At 47.5% G+C, this 20,708-nt stretch overlaps 1 protein-coding gene across 2 annotated transcripts in view; it reads right to left on the reverse strand.

The window, feature by feature from the left end:
* The window catches only part of ADAP1 (ArfGAP with dual PH domains 1), a 327,348-nt gene that overhangs the window by 8,316 nt on the left and 298,324 nt on the right, over positions 1 to 20,708 (reverse strand). For both annotated transcript variants that reach the window (XM_073543118.1, XM_073543119.1), the window contains exons 6-9: positions 7,041 to 7,187; positions 6,309 to 6,392; positions 4,677 to 4,739; positions 3,809 to 3,880 (exon numbers count right to left, since the gene is read on the reverse strand). In XM_073543118.1, the coding sequence (XP_073399219.1) occupies positions 3,809 to 3,880; positions 4,677 to 4,739; positions 6,309 to 6,392; positions 7,041 to 7,187 (366 nt within the window). The remainder of the gene's footprint in view (positions 1 to 3,808; positions 3,881 to 4,676; positions 4,740 to 6,308; positions 6,393 to 7,040; positions 7,188 to 20,708) is intronic.

Here is a 20,708-nt window from a genome sequence, read left to right on the forward strand (position 1 = left end):
AAAGCGCCTTTACTTATGTATCACAGGGTTAAGTGTGCCCCATCAAACTATAGGACTCATCGAACTATAAGACTCATCAAACTATAGGACTCAACAAACTATAGGACTCATCAAACTATAGGACTCATCAAACTATAGGACTCATCAAACTATAGGACACATCAAACTATAGGACACATCAAACTATAGGACTCAGCAAACTATAGGACTCAGCAAACTATAGGACTCATCAAACTATAGGACTCATCAAACTATAGGACTCACCAAACTATAGGACACATCACACTATAGGACACATCGAACTATACGACTCATCAACCTATAGGACTCATCAAACTATACGACTCATCAACCTATAGGACTCATCAAACTATACGACTCATCAACCTATAGGACACATCAAACTATAGGACTCAGCAAACTATAGGACACATCACACTATAGGACACATCACACTATAGGACACATCACACTATAGGACTCATCAAACTATAGGACTCATCAAACTATAGGAATCAGCAAACTATAGGACACATCACACTATAGGACACATCACACTATAGGACACATCACACTATAGGACACATCACACTATAGGACACATCAAACTATAGGACTCATCAAACTATAGGACTCAGCAAACTATAGGACTCAGCAAACTATAGGACTCAGCAAACTACAGGACTCAGCAAACTACAGGACTCAGCAAACTATAGGACTCATCAAACTATAGGACACATCGAACTATAGGACTCATCAAACTATAGGACTCATCAACCTATAGGACTCATCAACCTATAGGACTCATCAAACTATAGGACTCAGCAAACTATAGGACACATCACACTATAGGACACATCACACTATAGGACTCATCAAACTATAGGACTCATCAAACTATAGGACACATCAAACTATAGGACACATCGAACTATACGACTCATCAACCTATAGGACTCATCAAACTATACGACTCATCAACCTATAGGACTCATCAAACTATATGACTCATCAACCTATAGGACACATCAAACTATAGGACTCAGCAAACTATAGGACACATCACACTATAGGACACATCACACTATAGGACACATCACACTATAGGACACATCACACTATAGGACACATCACACTATAGGACTCATCAAACTATAGGACTCAGCAAACTATAGGACTCAGCAAACTATAGGACACATCACACTATAGGACACATCACACTATAGGACACATCACACTATAGGACACATCACACTATAGGACACATCACACTATAGGACTCATCAAACTATAGGACTCAGCAAACTATAGGACTCAGCAAACTATAGGACACATCACACTATAGGACACATCACACTATAGGACACATCACACTATAGGACACATCACACAATAGGACACATCACACTATAGGACACATCACACTATAGGACACATCAAACTATAGGACTCATCAAACTATAGGACTCAGCAAACTATAGGACTCAGCAAACTACAGGACTCAGCAAACTACAGGACTCAGCAAACTACAGGACTCAGCAAACTATAGGACTCATCAAACTATAGGACACATCGAACTATAGGACTCATCAAACTATAGGACTCATCAACCTATAGGACTCATCAAACTATAGGACTCATCAAACTATAGGACTCATCAAACTATAGGACTCAGCAAACTATAGGACACATCACACTATAGGACACATCACACTATAGGACTCAGCAAACTATAGGACTCAGCAAACTATAGGACACATCACACTATAGGACACATCACACTATAGGACACATCAAACTATAGGACACATCGAACTATAGGACTCATCGAACTATAGGACTCATCAACCTATAGGACTCAGCAAACTATAGGACTCATCAAACTATAGGACTCAGCAAACTATAGGACACATCACACTATAGGACACATCACACTATAGGACACATCACACTATAGGACACATCAAACTATAGGACTCATCGAACTATAGGACACATCACACTATAGGACACATCAAACTATAGGACTCAGCAAACTATAGGACTCAGCAAACTATAGGACACATCACACTATAGGACACATCACACTATAGGACACATCACACTATAGGACACATCACACTATAGGACACATCAAACTATAGGACACATCAAACTATAGGACTCATCGAACTATAGGACACATCACACTATAGGACACATCAAACTATAGGACTCATCAAACTATAGGACTCAGCAAACTATAGGACACATCACACTATAGGACACATCACACTATAGGACACATCACACTATAGGACACATCACACTATAGGACACATCAAACTATAGGACTCATCGAACTATAGGACACATCACACTATAGGACACATCACACTATAGGACACATCACACTATAGGACTCATCAAACTATAGGACTCAGCAAACTATAGGACACATCACACTATAGGACACATCACACTATAGGACACATCACACTATAGGACACATCACACTATAGGACACATCAAACTATATGACTCATCGAACTATAGGACACATCACACTATAGGACACATCAAACTATAGGACTCAGCAAACTATAGGACTCAGCAAACTATAGGACACATCACACTATAGGACACATCACACTATAGGACTCATCAAACTATAGGACTCAGCAAACTATAGGACACATCACACTATAGGACACATCACACTATAGGACACATCACACTATAGGACACATCAAACTATAGGACTCATCGAACTATAGGACACATCACACTATAGGACACATCACACTATAGGACTCATCAAACTATAGGACTCAGCAAACTATAGGACTCAGCAAACTATAGGACACATCACACTATAGGACACATCACACTATAGGACACATCACACTATAGGACACATCAAACTATAGGACTCAACAAACTATAGGACTCAGCAAACTATAGGACTCAGCAAACTATAGGACTCATCAAACTATAGGACTCAGCAAACTATAGGACACATCACACTATAGGACACATCACACTATAGGACTCAGCAAACTATAGGACTCAGCAAACTATAGGACACATCACACTATAGGACACATCACACTATAGGACACATCAAACTATAGGACACATCGAACTATAGGACTCATCGAACTAGAGGACTCATCAACCTATAGGACTTATCAAACTATAGGACTCATCAAACTATAGGACTCAGCAAACTATAGGACACATCACACTATAGGACACATCACACTATAGGACACATCACACTATAGGACACATCACACTATAGGACACATCAAACTATAGGACTCATCGAACTATAGGACACATCACACTATAGGACACATCAAACTATAGGACTCAGCAAACTATAGGACTCAGCAAACTATAGGACACATCACACTATAGGACACATCACACTATAGGACACATCACACTATAGGACACATCAAACTATAGGACACATCAAACTATAGGACTCATCGAACTATAGGACACATCACACTATAGGACACATCAAACTATAGGACTCAGCAAACTATAGGACACATCACACTATAGGACACATCACACTATAGGACTCAGCAAACTATAGGACTCAGCAAACTATAGGACTCCCACCTGTGCGCCCCCTGTTTGGCGGATAATTATCAGTCTGGAGGAAGAGGATTTTCAGAGCTTTTTCTTATTCAGTAATACAATGCTCTGGATACAAGACGCAGCAGTAAAGCTGGGAGTTCAGTAATGAAGGTAATTGCAGGCGCCATCTCCAGGTGTCCCGGATCCATCATTCTCACATCACTCACGTTCTTACCATTGGATCCTTGAAGTACATCAGCCTCCGGTCATCCAAGGTGAACCATCTCTTCTTAAAGCCTTCCGTATGCTGGGAACACAGACATGTATATCAGACACTGCAGCGAGGGACAGCTATGGGCCATGTGTGGTCCAGAACATGCCGTCATCATCATCATCATTGTCACTCTAGTAGTAAGCGTTCACCAATTAACATGGTCTTAAAGGAATACGCCGGGCAAAAATGCCATACTGTGTCATGCGTAGGGCAATTTCCATAGAAGTGCACGGGGTCTCTACTGTAGCTATGACTTCCTCGATATCCCAACAGCACAAATATGGGACGGGGGTATTACCTATGTCCACAGCCTGTGTCACTGTGGGCCAGGAGCACAGACACAAGAGACACAGCACACGGCACTGCCACCACTTGGTTCATTTATCCAGAGCAGATTCTTCAAACTCCTGTCTGTGACCTTTAATCAATACTTTCAAAGGGTCAGAAAAACATGGCAGCCTTCTTCCAAAACAGCGCCACCCCCCATCTGTGTGATATAGCACCTCTACTCCATTCACTTCAAAAGAGCCAAGCTGCCATACCACACCCAACCTATAGATGGGGTAGTGCTGTTTTTTTTGGTAGAAAGCAGCCAAACCCTTTAATCTTGACCAGACAGACCGTGATCGTTTCCAGTGTGGTGCCCTTGTCCTGCCATCTTGGAAAGCATCTCGGGGGCAGATTCTTCTTCCCTACTGCTCGTTTTTTCTGGATTTTCTGCTGTTGGACTATTAGAATTGCTGGATCACGTTTCGGCCCTTGTTGAATTTCCAATCTGCCCATTAGACTCAATGACTTTTTTTTCCCCTTACGATTTCATTTTCTTTACCTTTGGCCCCGTCTTTTCCATAAATCCCTCTTTGAGGAAGTTCCTCGTCAGCTTTGGCACCAGCTGGTCAGAAAAACAAAAACAGAATAAATGAACGATATGATCATGTGACCAGATAACGGCGTAATGTACAATCTATCGCTATTCACACTTCCGCCCTTCAGTGTTTTATCCGTTTTATCGCCGAGTCCCATTATAGTCTACAGACCATACACTATAATGGGAACACACACCTAAAAAAAATGGATGTCACACGGGCGGTAAAAATGTTCACCCGGATCCAAAGCCAATTAAAAGCGCTGATTAAATTTGATCCGATTTTTTTACTGCATTTGGGAAACATAAAAGCTGCAAAGAAAAAAGTTTTCAATTTATACTTTTCTATTCTTTAAGTTTTGTACATTGACACCAATATAGATATTAAAATGGATCCCTTTTTAATTTTGCCCCCTTGATAAATAATATGTAAAGTCTGGGTACAGGGGTCAGTTTGGGTCAGTGCGGTCGTCATCTTTACTTTTTTTGTCTTTTATTCTATTGATTTTTTTTTTTTTTTTAACATTTTCGGGCACAATTTGACCCCCAAGAGAGGCCCCAGGACCCTAAGGTGACCCCAGTCAGTAGGAAAGCTGATTCCTGTGCCAAAACCTCGCAGATCTAATATGCTGCGGAGACACCCGGTGATCGCATGTGGTAGAAATAATGGATAAAGTATGGCAATGATGATCCGGCTTTCTGTATGGACGGTCCCTCTCCGGACCCAGCCTGCAGGGTAACACCTGTAGGGTCATGGGTGGTAGTGATGCAGGAAGGGACCATGTGTACCGTCATATCACCCAGCGCTGACTGTTTCCATGTCTGGACTCTGTCATCAGGCTGCGCTCCCCCTCTGATTTAACTCTTAAAGGGAATGTCACACACTTTCTGTTTACGGAAGCTGAATTGAACGGGAGTTAAAGGGATATTCCCAACATTTACCACTTCTTCACCGGACTTGCAGAGAGGTGGGGGGGGGGGGTCCGACCGCTGGGCCCAACCAATCCCGAGAATATGGCTCTGGAATGCCCAGATGGAATGGTGCGAGGGCCGCGCCGCGTTCCTTAGGGGCGTTTTAGTCCTGATCCTACTATCAGTGGTTGGACCACCACCGATCTACAACTCCGGAGAATCGGTGATGACCCTAAATATTTGGAATAACCACTTAATTGACAGATAAATGGCAATAACCATTAAGTGTCAATCACACGACTCTATATAATTATGGCCATAATTCAATGTCTACCTGAGATTAAGAATCAAAGGAACGGCAGTGCGCACGATCGCTCCATTCGCATTAGTCTCTTCTGAAACTAATTTTTTCAGCGGTCGGACCCCCAACGATCAGGAATTGATCCCCTATCCAACAATTAAAGGGATAACTTCTAATCTTGAGAATAAACAATTTGAGCTTCTTTTTTGGACCCCATGTGTGTCCAATCTGTTTCAGAATCCTCTCCAGGGATACCAATATCAAGGCTTAGAAATGCATCTCTCACATAAAGACAGAAATATTCCCAGATAATTACAATTACTTTTTATCTATGACCTAAGAACAAGACCAAAAAACAAGAGCAAAGAACAAGATAAACTTACATCAACGTCCCCTGCAATAGGATACGCCACTTGCAAGTAGTGAAACCGCGCCGCACGGATAGCGTTAAACCAATCAACGATTTCCTATGATGGGAAAAAAAAAAATTACAACATTTTATAAAAATCAAGAGCAAAAAAATTACAATAAACGTCACAAAGATATCCCAACCGCAACTTCTGAGCGAGGACGCGAGTACAAATTACATGCAGTTTTACCACAGCACCACTAGGTGGCAGCAGTCCGCCAGCCCTGAGGACAGGAGCTTTGTCATTTGGGAGCAGTTCTAGCGAGGAGCCGACTCCCAGTGGCTGCACCCTAGACAGGTGCCTGGTGGATAGCCATTGATTCCTTACACTGATTAAAAGTGATATGAAAGGGCAAAAAGCTTCAAGACCCATTACTAATGTCTTCTGGCTGCTGCTTTCAATGACAGCTGCACAGACATGTCATACACGGCAGCAGGAAATTAAAGAAAGAAGCTCGTTACAGTGAAATGCATCTCAGATATAAAAAATATTATTCTTGGACAAGTTGAGCAAGTCGCAAAAAAACAGCACATTTTTATTGATCCTAGAAAACTCACAGGTGCCATTTTGGCGCCATTTTGGGGACGCCGCTTTAGATCTCCGCACAGATCACCGTCTTCTGCTATTGCTTCACCCCATGTTATGCTAATGTTTCGTCTGACCCCCGTTTACCTCCATTAATTCCTCTCCCTCTCGATCGCTCACCTTGCCATCTTCGTGGTATACAAAGATGTTCCTGGTGCTGTTGTCCCGTAAGTATGTGATCTGCAGGCCGTTGGGGTTTCCTATCTTGGCCGGCTGGAAGGTGGCGTTCAGATGCTCAATCTTTATAATTGCTTTGGGCTCTCTCGCCTGGAAAACACATTGAGACACATAAAATTCATAACGTGGCGGCCATTTACCAATCAAATTCTCATTACAAAACGGTGAAGATGAAGTGAATAGCGGAGTGTGATGAGGCACATAATATGCTGGGACTGCCAGGAACACCGCCATACAGTGCTACTAGACCAAAGTGTCCTCCTCTCTCTGTATAAGTCACAGGATCTGTAGGTACAGGCTGTAATGTGCTGCCCACTATATGCCCAGTGCTGCCCGCTATATGCCCAGTGCTGCCCGCTATAAGCCCTGTGCTGCCCACTATATGCCCAGTGCTGCCCGCTATATGCCCAGTGATGCCCGCTATATACCCAGTGCTGCCCGCTATATGCCCAGTGCTGCCCGCTATATGCCCAGTGCTGCCCGCTATATGCCCTGTGCTGCCCGCTATATACCCAGTGCTGCCCGCTATATGCCCAGTGCTGCCCGCTATATGCCCTGTGCTGCCCGCTATATGCCCTGTGCTGCCCACTATATACCCAGTGCTGCCCGCTATATGCCCAGTGCTGCCCGCTATATGCCCAGTGCTGCCCGCTATATGCCCTGTGCTGCCCACTATATGCCCTGTGCTGCCCACTATATACCCAGTGCTGCCCGCTATATGCCCTGTGCTGCCCACTATATACCCAGTGCTGCCCGCTATATGCCCAGTGATGCCCGCTATATACCCAGTGCTGCCCGCTATATGCCCAGTGCTGCCCGCTATATGCCCTGTGCTGCCCGCTATATGCCCTGTGCTGCCCACTATATGCCAAGTGCTGCCCGCTATATGCCCAGTGCTGCCCGCTATATGCCCTGTGCTGCCCGCTATATGCCCTGTGCTGCCCACTATATACCCAGTGCTGCCCGCTATATGCCCAGTGCTGCCCGCTATATGCCCTGTGCTGCCCGCTATATGCCCTGTGCTGCCCGCTATATGCCCTGTGCTGCCCACTATATGCCCAGTGCTGCCCGCTATATGCCCTGTGCTGCCTGCTATATGCCCTGTGCTGCCCACTATATACCCAGTGCTGCCCGCTATATGCCCAGTGCTGCCCACTATATGCCCAGTGCTGCCCGCTATATGCCCAGTGATGCCCGCTATATGCCCAGTGCTGCCCGCTATATGCCCAGTGCTGCCCGCTATATGCCCTGTGCTGCCCGCTATATGCCCTGTGCTGCCCACTATATACCCAGTGCTGCCCGCTATATGCCCAGTGCTGCCCGCTATATGCCCTGTGCTGCCCACTATATGCCCTGTGCTGCCCACTATATGCCCTGTGCTGCCCACTATATACCCAGTGCTGCCCACTATATGCCCTGTGCTGCCCACTATATACCCACTGCTGCCCACTATATGCCCTGTGCTGCCCACTATGTACCCAGTGGTGCCCACTATATTCCCTCTGCTGCCCACTATATTCCCTGTGCTGCCCTCTATATATGCCATGTGCTGCCCGCTATATGCCCTGTGCTGCCCACTATATTCCCTGTGCTGCCCACTATATTCCCTGTGCTGCCCGCTATATGCCCTGTGCTGCCCACTATATGCCCTGTGCTGCCCACTATATTCCCTGTGCTGCCCACTATATGCCCTGTGCTGCCCACTATATTCCCTGTGCTGCCCGCTATATGCCCTGTGCTGCCCACTATATTCCCTGTGCTGCCTGCTATATGCCCTGTGCTGCCCACTATATGCCCTGTGCTGCCAACTATATGCCCTGTGCTGCCCACTATATTCCCTGTGCTGCCCGCTATATGCCCTGTGCTGCCCTCTATATGTCATGTGCTGCCCACTATATACCCAGTGCTGCCCACTATATGCCCTGTGATGCCCTCTATATGGCCTGTGCTGCCTGCTATATGCCCTGTGCTGCCCGCTATATATGCCCTGTGCTGCCCTCTATATTCCCTGTGCTGCCCACTATATGCCCTGTGCTGCCTATGCCCTGTGCTGTCCACTACATACCAAATGCTGCCCACTATATAACCAGTGCTGCCCGCTATATGCCCTGTGCTGTCCACTATAAGCCCTGTGCTGCCCGCTATATATGCCCTGTGCTGCCCACTATATTCCCTGTGCTGTCCACTATATACCCAGTGCTGCCTATGCCCTGTGCTGCCCACTATATACCCAGTGCTGCCCACTATATTCCCTGTGCTGCCTGCTATATGCCCTGTGCTGCCCACTATATGCCCTGTGCTGCCCACTATATGCCCTGTGCTGTCCTCTATAAGCCCTGTGCTGCCCTCTATATGCCCTGTGCTGCCCACTATATGCCCTGTGCTGTCCTCTATATGCCCTGTGCTGCCCACTATATGCCCTGTGCTGCCCACTATATGCCCTGTGCTGTCATCTATATGCCCTGTGCTGCACACTATATGCCCTGTGCTGCCCACTATATGCCCTGTGCTGTCCTCTATATGCCCTGTGCTGCCCTCTATATGTCCTGTGCTGCCCACTATATGCCCAGTGCTGCCCATTATATACCAAGTGCTGCCCACTATATGCCCTGTGCTGCCCACTATATGCCCTGTGCTGCCTATGCCCTGTGCTGCCCTCCATATGCCCTGTGCTGCCTATGTCCTGTGCTGTCCACTATATACCAAGTGCTACGTATGCCTGGTGCTGCCCTCTATATGCTCTGTGCTGCCCACTATATGCCCTCTGCTGCCCACTATATTCCCTCTGCTGCCCACTATATTCGCTGTGCTGCCCTCTATATATGCCATGTGCTGCCCGCTATATGCCCTGTGCTGCCCACTATATTCCCTGTGCTGCCCGCTATATGCCCTGTGCTGCCCACTATATGCCCTGTGCTGCCCATTATATGCCCTGTGCTGCCCACTATATGCCCTGTGCTGCCCACTATATTCCCTGTGCTGCCCGCTATATTCCCTGTGCTGCCCGCTATATGCCCTGTGCTGCCCCCTATATGCCCTGTGCTGCCCACTATATGCCCTGTGCTGCCCACTATATTCCGTGCTGCCCGCTATATGCCCTGTGCTGCCCACTATATGCCCTGTGCTGCCCACTATATGCCCTGTGCTGCCCTCTATATGCCCTGTGCTGCCCACTTTATACCCAGTGCTGCCCACTATACGCCCTGTGCTGCCCTCTATATGGCCTGTGCTGCCTGCTATATGCCCCGTGCTGCCCGCTATATATGCCCTGTGCTGCCCTCTATATTCCCTGTGCTGCCCACTATATGCCCTGTGCTGCCTATGCCCTGTGCTGTCCACTATATACCAAATGCTGCCCACTATATACCCAGTGCTGCCCACTATATACCCAGCGCTGCCCACTATATTCCGTGCTGCCCGCTATATGCCCTGTGCTGCCCACTATATGCCCTGTGCTGCCCACTATATGCCCTGTGCTGCCCTCTATATGCCCTGTACTGCCCACTATATACCCAGTGCTGCCCACTATACGCCCTGTGCTGCCCGCTATATGGCCTGTGCTGCCTGCTATATGCCCTGTGCTGCCTGCTATATATGCCCTGTGCTGCCCTCTATATTCCCTGTGCTGCCCACTATATGCCCTGTGCTGCCTATGCCCTGTGCTGTCCACTATATACCAAATGCTGCCCACTATATACCCAGTGCTGCCCACTATATACCCAGTGCTGCCCGCTATATGCCCTGTGATGCCCACTATATACCCAGTGCTGTCCACTATATGCCCTGTGCTGCCCGCTATACATGCCCTGTGCTGCCCACTATATACCTAGTGCTGCCCACTATATACCCAGTGCTGCCCACTATATTCCCTGTGCTGTCCACTATATACCCAGTGCTGCCTATGCCCTGTGCTGCCCACTATATACCCAGTGCTGCCCACTATATTCCCTGTGCTGCCTGCTATATGCCCTGTGCTGCCCGCTATATGCCCTGTGTTGCCCACTATATGCCCTGTGCTGCCCACTATATGCCCTGTGCTGCCCTCTATATGCCCTGTGCTGCCCACTATATGCCCAGTGCTGCCTACTATATACCCAGTGCTGCCCACTATATGCCCTGTGCTGCCCACTATATGCCCTGTGCTGCCCGCTATGCCCTGTGCTGCCCACTATATGCCCTGTGCTGCCTATGCCCTGTGCTGCCCTCTATATGCCCTGTGCTGTCCACTATATACCAAGTGCTACGTATGCCCTGTGCTGCCCTCTATATGTATGCCCTTTGCTGTCCACTATATACCCAGTGCTGCCCACTATATGCCCAGTGCTGCCAACTATATGCCTTGTGCTGCCCACTATATGCCCTGTGCTGCCCTCTGTATGGTCTGGGCTGCCTGCTATATGCCCTGTGCTGCCCGCTATATATGCCCTGTGCTGCCTGGTATATATTCCCTGTGCTGCCCACTATATTCCCTGTGCTGCCCACTATATACCCAGTGCTGCCCACTATATGCCCTGTGCTGCCCTCTATATGCCCTGTGCTGCCTGCTGTATGCCCTGTGCTGCCCGCTATATATTCCCTGTGCTGCCCACTATATGCCCTGTGTTATCCACTATATACCCAGTGCTGCCCTCTATATACCCAGTGCTGCACACTATATGCCCTGTGCTGCCCACTATATGTCCTGTGCTGCCTGCTATATACCCAGTGCTGCCCACTATATTCCCTGTGCTGCCCACTATATGCCCTGTGCTGCCCACTATATGCCCTGCGTTGTCCTCTATATTCCCTGTGCTGCCCTCTATATGCCCTGTGCTGCCCACTATATACCCAGTGCTACCCACTATATACCCAGTGCTACCCACTATATGCCCTGTGCTGCCCACTATATGTCCTGTGCTGCCCACTATGTCCTGTGCTGCCCACTATATGCCCTGTGCTGCCTATGCCCTGTGCTGCCAACTATATACCATATGCAGCCCACTATATACCCAGTTGTTGTGAGTTCATTTTTCCCTTCACCATTGAGGTCTGATGAACTCCCTCCTCTGGTGAAGGAAGGTAGTGAGGCTGATTACCAAACACATGGGCAGCTAGATGATGACTGGGTGGCTGGAATTGAGGACTGGATATAAGGCTGCCGACGCCCTTCTTCCTGGCTGGTGATTTTCTTGCTGGATTCTTGGAGACCAGTCTGATTCCTGCATCTCAAAGCTAAGTTTTTCTGCTCTGCTTTGTACTCTTCAGTTTCGTTTTTGTTTTGCCTTGTTTTTTAGGAGTTCTGCCATCCCCGGCCGGGGTGTGAGCTGAACTCCATTTTTGTCTCTGATCTGTTGATAATTTGCTCTGTCTTCAGAATATACCCCCCACGGCTACTGCTAGTTGTTGTGGATAGGTTCAGGGGTCTGCAACCTCTCTGGTTTTTCTGGACTTAGCTGTATTTTGTTTTTTCCTCCTTCGGTGACTCATCATAACAGAATCACCAGCCATACTGCAGATCCTAGGGTACTCAATAGCAGGAGAGAATTGTAAAAAAAAAAAAAAGTGTCAGAATTTTTTTTTTTTTTTGGTGTGCATATTTTTTTCTCTATGTCTCTGAGGCCGTAGGAGGAATTTTTCTCTCAATGGAGATGAAGCAATTGTCTGATCGTGTAGAGCAGCTCGCTGCTGAAGTGCGGGGAATTTCCGCCTATCTTGCTCATTCACATGCTGCTGAACCAAAGATTATTACTCCTGATGTATTTTTGGGGGATCGATCTAAATTCTTGAATTTCAAGAATAATTGTAAATTGCTTTTTGCCTTGAAGCCTTACTCGTCGGGGAACTCCGCGCAGCAGGTTAAAATTGTCATCTCTTTGCTGCGCGGCGATCCCCAGGATTGGGCGTTTTCTTTGAAACCTGATGATCCTATTCTGAATAATGTGAACGCATTTTTTCAAGCCTTGGGGTTGTTGTATGATGAACCTAATGCTATTGATCAGGCTGAAAAGACCCTGTTGGCATTAAGCCAGGGTCGGGATTCGGCAGAGTTGTACTGTCAAAAATTCCGAAAGTGGGCGGTCCTTACTACCTGGAATGATGGTGCCTTGGCAGCCCTCTTTCGGAAGGGTTTGTCAGAAACTGTAAAAGATACTATGGTGGGATTTCCTGTTCCCTCTGGTCTTGACGATTCTATGTCATTAGCCATTCAGGTGGATCGGCGTTTGCGTGAACGCAAAACTACACGAGAGATGTTGCCACCTGTTGAACAAATGTCTGAACCTATGCAATGTGATAGAGTTTTGTCTAGGGCGCAACGTCAGGAGTTCAGAAGGCGTAATAAGCTGTGTTTTTTTTGTGGCGATGCCTCGCATATTATTTCTGTCTGCCCTAAACGAGAGAAACGTTCTGCACACACGTTTTCTGTGGGTGGTGTTCAACCCAAGTTTCTTCTGGCAATTACTCTGATCTGCTCCCTGTCCACATTTTCCGCCAAGGCTTTTGTGGATTCAGGAGCAGCTCTTAACCTGATGGACTTGGATTTTGCTAAACGTTGTGGATTTCCTATGACACCTCTGCGGACGCCTATCCCTTTGAGGGGTATTGATGCTACTCCTTTGGCAAAGAATAAACCTCAGTTTTGGACCCAGGTGGTAATGCGGGTCTCCCCAGACCATCAAGAAAATTGCAGATTTTTGGTGTTGCATAATTTGCATGATACCACTGTTCTGGGGTTTCCCTGGTTGCAAATTCATAATCCAGTTCTGGATTGGAAATCTTTGTCTGTGGTGAGTTGGGGTTGTCGGTGTGCCCTTAGTGATGCTCCTGTTTTCTCCACCTCTCCCCAGTCGCATGATGTTCCTGACTATTTGGCTGACTTTTATGATGTATTTAGTGAGAATGAGTCTGCGTCTTTGCCTCCTCATAGGAGTTATGACTGTGCAATTGAGCTGAACCCGGGGTGTAAATTCCCCAAGGGTCGGCTGTTCAATTTATCTGTACCCGAGCACGAGGCTATGCGATCCTATATTAAGGAGGCATTGGAGAAGGGTCATATTAGACCATCCTCTTCACCCTTAGGTGCTGGTTTTTTTTTCGTGGCTAAAAAGGATGGTTCATTAAGGCCTTGTATTGACTATCGTGCCCTCAACAAAATTACTGTTAAATATCAGTATCCGTTACCCCTGATTTCTGATCTATTCTCCAGAGTTAAAGGTGCTTGCTGGTTTACCAAGCTTGACCTCAGGGGGGCGTATAATCTTATTCGCATTAAGCATGGGGATGAATGGAAGACGGCGTTTAATACTCCGGAGGGACATTTTGAGTACCTGGTGATGCCTTTTGGGCTCACTAATGCCCCTTCTGTCTTCCAGTGCTTCATGAACGATATATTCCGAGACTTTGTGGATAAATTTTTGATTATCTATCTGGATGATATTTTGATCTTCTCCAAGAATTGGGACTCTCATGTGGAACACGTTCAGACTGTGTTCCGGATTTTGAGGGAGAATTCCCTGTATGTCAAGGGATCGAAATGCCTTTTTGGGGTACAGAGGATTTCATTTTTGGGATTTATTTTGTCTCCGTCAACTATTGAAATGGACCCGGCCAAGGTACAGGCCATTTATGATTGGGTTCAGCCCACTTCTTTGAAGGCCCTCCAGAAGTTTTTGGGTTTTGCTAATTTTTATCGGAAATTTATAGCTAATTTTTCTGGTACTGCCAAGCCATTGACGGATTTGACTAGGAAGGGTGCTGATGTACTGAATTGGTCTCCGGAGGCTGTTTCTTCCTTTCAGGAGCTGAAGCGAAGATTCACTTCTGCTCCGGTTTTGCGGCAACCTGATGTCTCACTCCCGTTTCAGGTGGAGGTGGACGCTTCTGAGATTGGTGCAGGAGCGGTGTTGTCCCAAAAAGATCCTGTGACATCTAAAATGAATCCTTGTGCTTTCTTTTCCCGAAAGTTCTCCCCATCCGAACGTAACTATGATGTGGGGAATCGGGAACTGTTGGCCATGAAATGGGCATTGGAGGAGTGGAGACATTGGTTGGAGGGAGCCAAACACCAAGTCGTGGTCCTGACTGACCACAAGAATTTGATTTACCTGGAGTCGGCCAAGTGTTTGAATCCTAGACAGGCTAGGTGGGCCTTGTTTTTCACACGGTTTGATTTTGTGGTCTCTTTTCTTCCGGGCACTAAGAATGTCAAGGCAGACGCCCTCTCTAGGAGTTTCCTTGCTGATTCTCCTGTTGTGACTAAGCCTGCTACCATCTTAGGCGAGGGGGTAGCTCTTTCTGCCATCTCGCCCGATTTGAGACATGCTCTGGAAGAGTTTCAGGAGGACAAACCTGAGCGTTGTCCCAGTGGAAAGTTGTATGTTCCTGACCAGTGGAGGAAGAGAGTGATGTCTGAAGTTCATTGCTCTGCATTGGCTGGTCATCCAGGTATTTTTGGTACTAGAGATCTGGTGAGTCGGTCTTTTTGGTGGCCCGCCTTGTCTCATGATGTCAGGAATTTTGTGCAGTCCTGTGGGACTTGCTCCCGGTCTAAACCTTGTTCTCGCTCTAGTGGCTTGTTGATGCCTTTGCCGGTGCCCAGGAGGCCATGGACCCATATTTCAATGGATTTTATCTCTGATATGCCTGTCTCTCAGAGAATGACTGTTATTTGGGTGATTTGTGATAGATTCTCTAAGATGGTCCATCTTGTACCACTCCCTAAGTTGCCATCTTCCTCTGAGTTGGTGCCCTTGTTTTTGCAACAGGTGGTTCGCTTGCACGGGATTCCTGAGAACATTGTATCTGACAGAGGAGTTCAGTTTGTGTCTAGATTTTGGAGGACTTTCTGTTCCAAGCTGGGAATTCAGTTGTCCTTCTCCTCTGCGTTTCACCCTCAGACCAATGGGCAGACGGAGAGAACAAACCAGACTTTGGAGTCGTATTTGAGATGTTTTATTTCTGCCAATCAGGATGATTGGGTTTCATTTTTGCCCTTGGCCGAATTTGCTTTAAATAATAGAGCTAGTTCTGCCACTTTGATGTCACCTTTTTTTTGTAACTTTGGTTTTCACCCTCGATTTTCTTCAGGGCAGGTGGAGCCTTCTGCCTGCCAGGTGTTGACACTGTGGTGGAGAGAATGCACCAGATCTGGGACCAAGTAGTGGATAAGTTGTCTCTCTCCCAGGAAAAGGCCCAGTGGTTTTCCAACCGGCGTAGGACCGTTGGTCCCCAGTTTAAGGTGGGTGATATGGTTTGGTTGTCATCAAAAAATATCGCTATGAAGGTGGCTTCTCCTAAGTTTAAGCCTAGATTTATTGGACCTTACAAGATTTTGGAGATTATTAATCCGGTCACTTTTCGGTTGGCTCTTCCTGTCACATTTAAAATTCATAATGTGTTTCATAAATCCTTGTTGAAGAGGTTTGTTGAACCAGTAGTTCCTGTGGTGGCACCTCCTGACCCTATATTGGTTGAAGGTAACATGGAATATGAGGTAGAGAAGATACTGGATTCCCGTCTGGCTAGACGGAGACTCCAGTATTTGGTTAAGTGGAAGGGTTATGGTCAGGAGGATAATTCCTGGGTCTCTGCCTCTGATATTCATGCCGAAAGATTGGTGCGTGCCTTTCATCAGGCTCACCCGGATCGCCCTGGTGGCATGGATGAGGGTTCGGTGACCCCTCCTCAAGGGGGAGGTACTGTTGTGAGTTCATTTTTCCCTTCACCATTTAGGTCTGATGAACTCCCTCCTCTGGTGAAGGAAGGTAGTGAGGCTGATTACCAAACACATGGGCAGCTAGATGATGACTGGGTGGCTGGAATTGAGGACTGGATATAAGGATGCCGACGCCCTTCTTCCTGGCTGGTGATTTTCCTGCTGGATTCTTGGAGACCAGTCTGATTGCTGCATCTCAAAGCTAAGTTTTTCTGCTCTGCTTTGTACTCTTCAGTTTTGTTTTTGTTTTGCCTTGTTTTTTGGGAGTTCTGCCATCCCCGGCCGGGGGGTGAGCTGAACTCCATTTTTATCTCTGATCGGTTGATATTTTGCTCTGTCTTCAGAATATACCTGAGTGCTGATATAGTCTTTTGAAGCCTAGCGACTTCAGGGCCTGTTTTTCCTATCAGTCGGTTGGCTCATTTTGATAGGGTGTTTGCGGATGCAGACAGCAGCTTTCCTATCCTGTCCTATGTAGTTAGCTTGGGCCCCATCATTTGCTCAACCTATCTTTCTATCTGTGTTAGTGTTTTCATCTTGCTTCACCGTGATTATATGTTGGGGGCTGCCTATTGCTTTGGGGTCTGCTCTGGGGCAGTTTAGTTTTTCCCCTTTCTGTCTTTAGGCTATATAGTTCTCCGGCTGTGATCGAGGGGTCTAGGGCACCGTAGGAACCCCCCACGGCTACTGCTAGTTGTTGTGGATAGGTTCAGGGGTCTGCAATCCGATAGCTGCCAACCTCTCTGATTTTTCTGGACTTAGCTGTATTTGGTTTTTTCCTCCTTCGGTGACTCATCATAACACCCAGTGCTGCCCACTATATGCCCTGTGCTGCCCACTATATACCCAGTGCTGTCCACTATATACCCAGTGCTGCCCACTATATGCCCTGTGCTGCCCACTATATACCCAGTGCTGCCCACTATATACCCAATGCTGCCCGCTATATGCCCAGTGCTGCCACTATATGACCTGTGCTGCCCACTATATGCCCAGTGCTGCCCACTATATTCCCTGTGCTGTCCACTATATACCCTGTGCTGCCCACTATATACCCAATGCTGCCCGCTATATGCCCTGTGCTGCCCGCTATATATGCCCTGTGCTGCCCACTATATACCCAGTGCTGCCCACTATATGCCCTGTGCTGCCCTCTATATGCCCTGTACTGCCCACTATATACCCAGTGCTGCCCACTATACGCCCTGTGCTGCCCGCTATATGGCCTGTGCTGCCTGCTATATGCCCTGTGCTGCCTGCTATATATGCCCTGTGCTGCCCTCTATATTCCCTGTGCTGCCCACTATATGCCCTGTGCTGCCTATGCCCTGTGCTGTCCACTATATACCAAATGCTGCCCACTATATACCCAGTGCTGCCCACTATATACCCAGTGCTGCCCGCTATATGCCCTGTGATGCCCACTATATACCCAGTGCTGTCCACTATATGCCCTGTGCTGCCCGCTATACATGCCCTGTGCTGCCCACTATATACCTAGTGCTGCCCACTATATACCCAGTGCTGCCCACTATATTCCCTGTGCTGTCCACTATATACCCAGTGCTGCCTATGCCCTGTGCTGCCCACTATATACCCAGTGCTGCCCACTATATTCCCTGTGCTGCCTGCTATATGCCCTGTGCTGCCCGCTATATGCCCTGTGTTGCCCACTATATGCCCTGTGCTGCCCACTATATGCCCTGTGCTGCCCTCTATATGCCCTGTGCTGCCCACTATATGCCCAGTGCTGCCCACTATATACCCAGTGCTGCCCACTATATGCCCTGTGCTGCCCACTATATGCCCTGTGCTGCCCGCTATGCCCTGTGCTGCCCACTATATGCCCTGTGCTGCCTATGCCCTGTGCTGCCCTCTATATGCCCTGTGCTGTCCACTATATACCAAGTGCTACGTATGCCCTGTGCTGCCCTCTATATGTATGCCCTTTGCTGTCCACTATATACCCAGTGCTGCCCACTATATGCCCAGTGCTGCCAACTATATGCCCTGTGCTGCCCACTATATGCCCTGTGCTGCCCTCTGTATGGTCTGGGCTGCCTGCTATATGCCCTGTGCTGCCCGCTATATATGCCCTGTGCTGCCTGGTATATATTCCCTGTGCTGCCCACTATATTCCCTGTGCTGCCCACTATATACCCAGTGCTGCCCACTATATGCCCTGTGCTGCCCTCTATATGCCCTGTGCTGCCTGCTGTATGCCCTGTGCTGCCCGCTATATATTCCCTGTGCTGCCCACTATATGCCCTGTGTTATCCACTATATACCCAGTGCTGCCCTCTATATACCCAGTGCTGCACACTATATGCCCTGTGCTGCCCACTATATGTCCTGTGCTGCCTGCTATATACCCAGTGCTGCCCACTATATTCCCTGTGCTGCCCACTATATGCCCTGTGCTGCCCACTATATGTCCTGTGCTGCCCACTATATGCCCTGCGTTGTCCTCTATATTCCCTGTGCTGCCCTCTATATGCCCTGTGCTGCCCACTATATACCCAGTGCTACCCACTATATACCCAGTGCTACCCACTATATGCCCTGTGCTGCCCACTATATGTCCTGTGCTGCCCACTATGTCCTGTGCTGCCCACTATATGCCCTGTGCTGCCTATGCCCTGTGCTGCCAACTATATACCATATGCAGCCCACTATATACCCAGTTGTTGTGAGTTCATTTTTCCCTTCACCATTGAGGTCTGATGAACTCCCTCCTCTGGTGAAGGAAGGTAGTGAGGCTGATTACCAAACACATGGGCAGCTAGATGATGACTGGGTGGCTGGAATTGAGGACTGGATATAAGGCTGCCGACGCCCTTCTTCCTGGCTGGTGATTTTCTTGCTGGATTCTTGGAGACCAGTCTGATTCCTGCATCTCAAAGCTAAGTTTTTCTGCTCTGCTTTGTACTCTTCAGTTTCGTTTTTGTTTTGCCTTGTTTTTTAGGAGTTCTGCCATCCCCGGCCGGGGTGTGAGCTGAACTCCATTTTTGTCTCTGATCTGTTGATAATTTGCTCTGTCTTCAGAATATACCCCCCACGGCTACTGCTAGTTGTTGTGGATAGGTTCAGGGGTCTGCAACCTCTCTGGTTTTTCTGGACTTAGCTGTATTTTGTTTTTTCCTCCTTCGGTGACTCATCATAACAGAATCACCAGCCATACTGCAGATCCTAGGGTACTCAATAGCAGGAGAGAATTGTAAAAAAAAAAAAAAGTGTCAGAATTTTTTTTTTTTTTTTTGGTGTGCATATTTTTTTCTCTATATCTCTGAGGCCGTAGAAGGAATTTTTCTCTCAATGGAGATGAAGCAATTGTCTGATCGTGTAGAGCAGCTCGCTGCTGAAGTGCGGGGAATTTCCGCCTATCTTGCTCATTCACATGCTGCTGAACCAAAGATTATTACTCCTGATGTATTTTTGGGGGATCGATCTAAATTCTTGAATTTCAAGAATAATTGTAAATTGCTTTTTGCCTTGAAGCCTTACTCGTCGGGGAACTCCGCGCAGCAGGTTAAAATTGTCATCTCTTTGCTGCGCGGCGATCCCCAGGATTGGGCGTTTTCTTTGAAACCTGATGATCCTATTCTGAATAATGTGAACGCATTTTTTCAAGCCTTGGGGTTGTTGTATGATGAACCTAATGCTATTGATCAGGCTGAAAAGACCCTGTTGGCATTAAGCCAGGGTCGGGATTCGGCAGAGTTGTACTGTCAAAAATTCCGAAAGTGGGCGGTCCTTACTACCTGGAATGATGGTGCCTTGGCAGCCCTCTTTCGGAAGGGTTTGTCAGAAACTGTAAAAGATACTATGGTGGGATTTCCTGTTCCCTCTGGTCTTGACGATTCTATGTCATTAGCCATTCAGGTGGATCGGCGTTTGCGTGAACGCAAAACTACACGAGA

Source organism: Dendrobates tinctorius, unplaced genomic scaffold, assembly GCF_039654945.1.
Source record: "Dendrobates tinctorius isolate UK_male_01 unplaced genomic scaffold, ASM3965494v1 ptg000129l, whole genome shotgun sequence".
Classification (NCBI taxonomy): domain Eukaryota; kingdom Metazoa; phylum Chordata; class Amphibia; order Anura; family Dendrobatidae; genus Dendrobates; species Dendrobates tinctorius.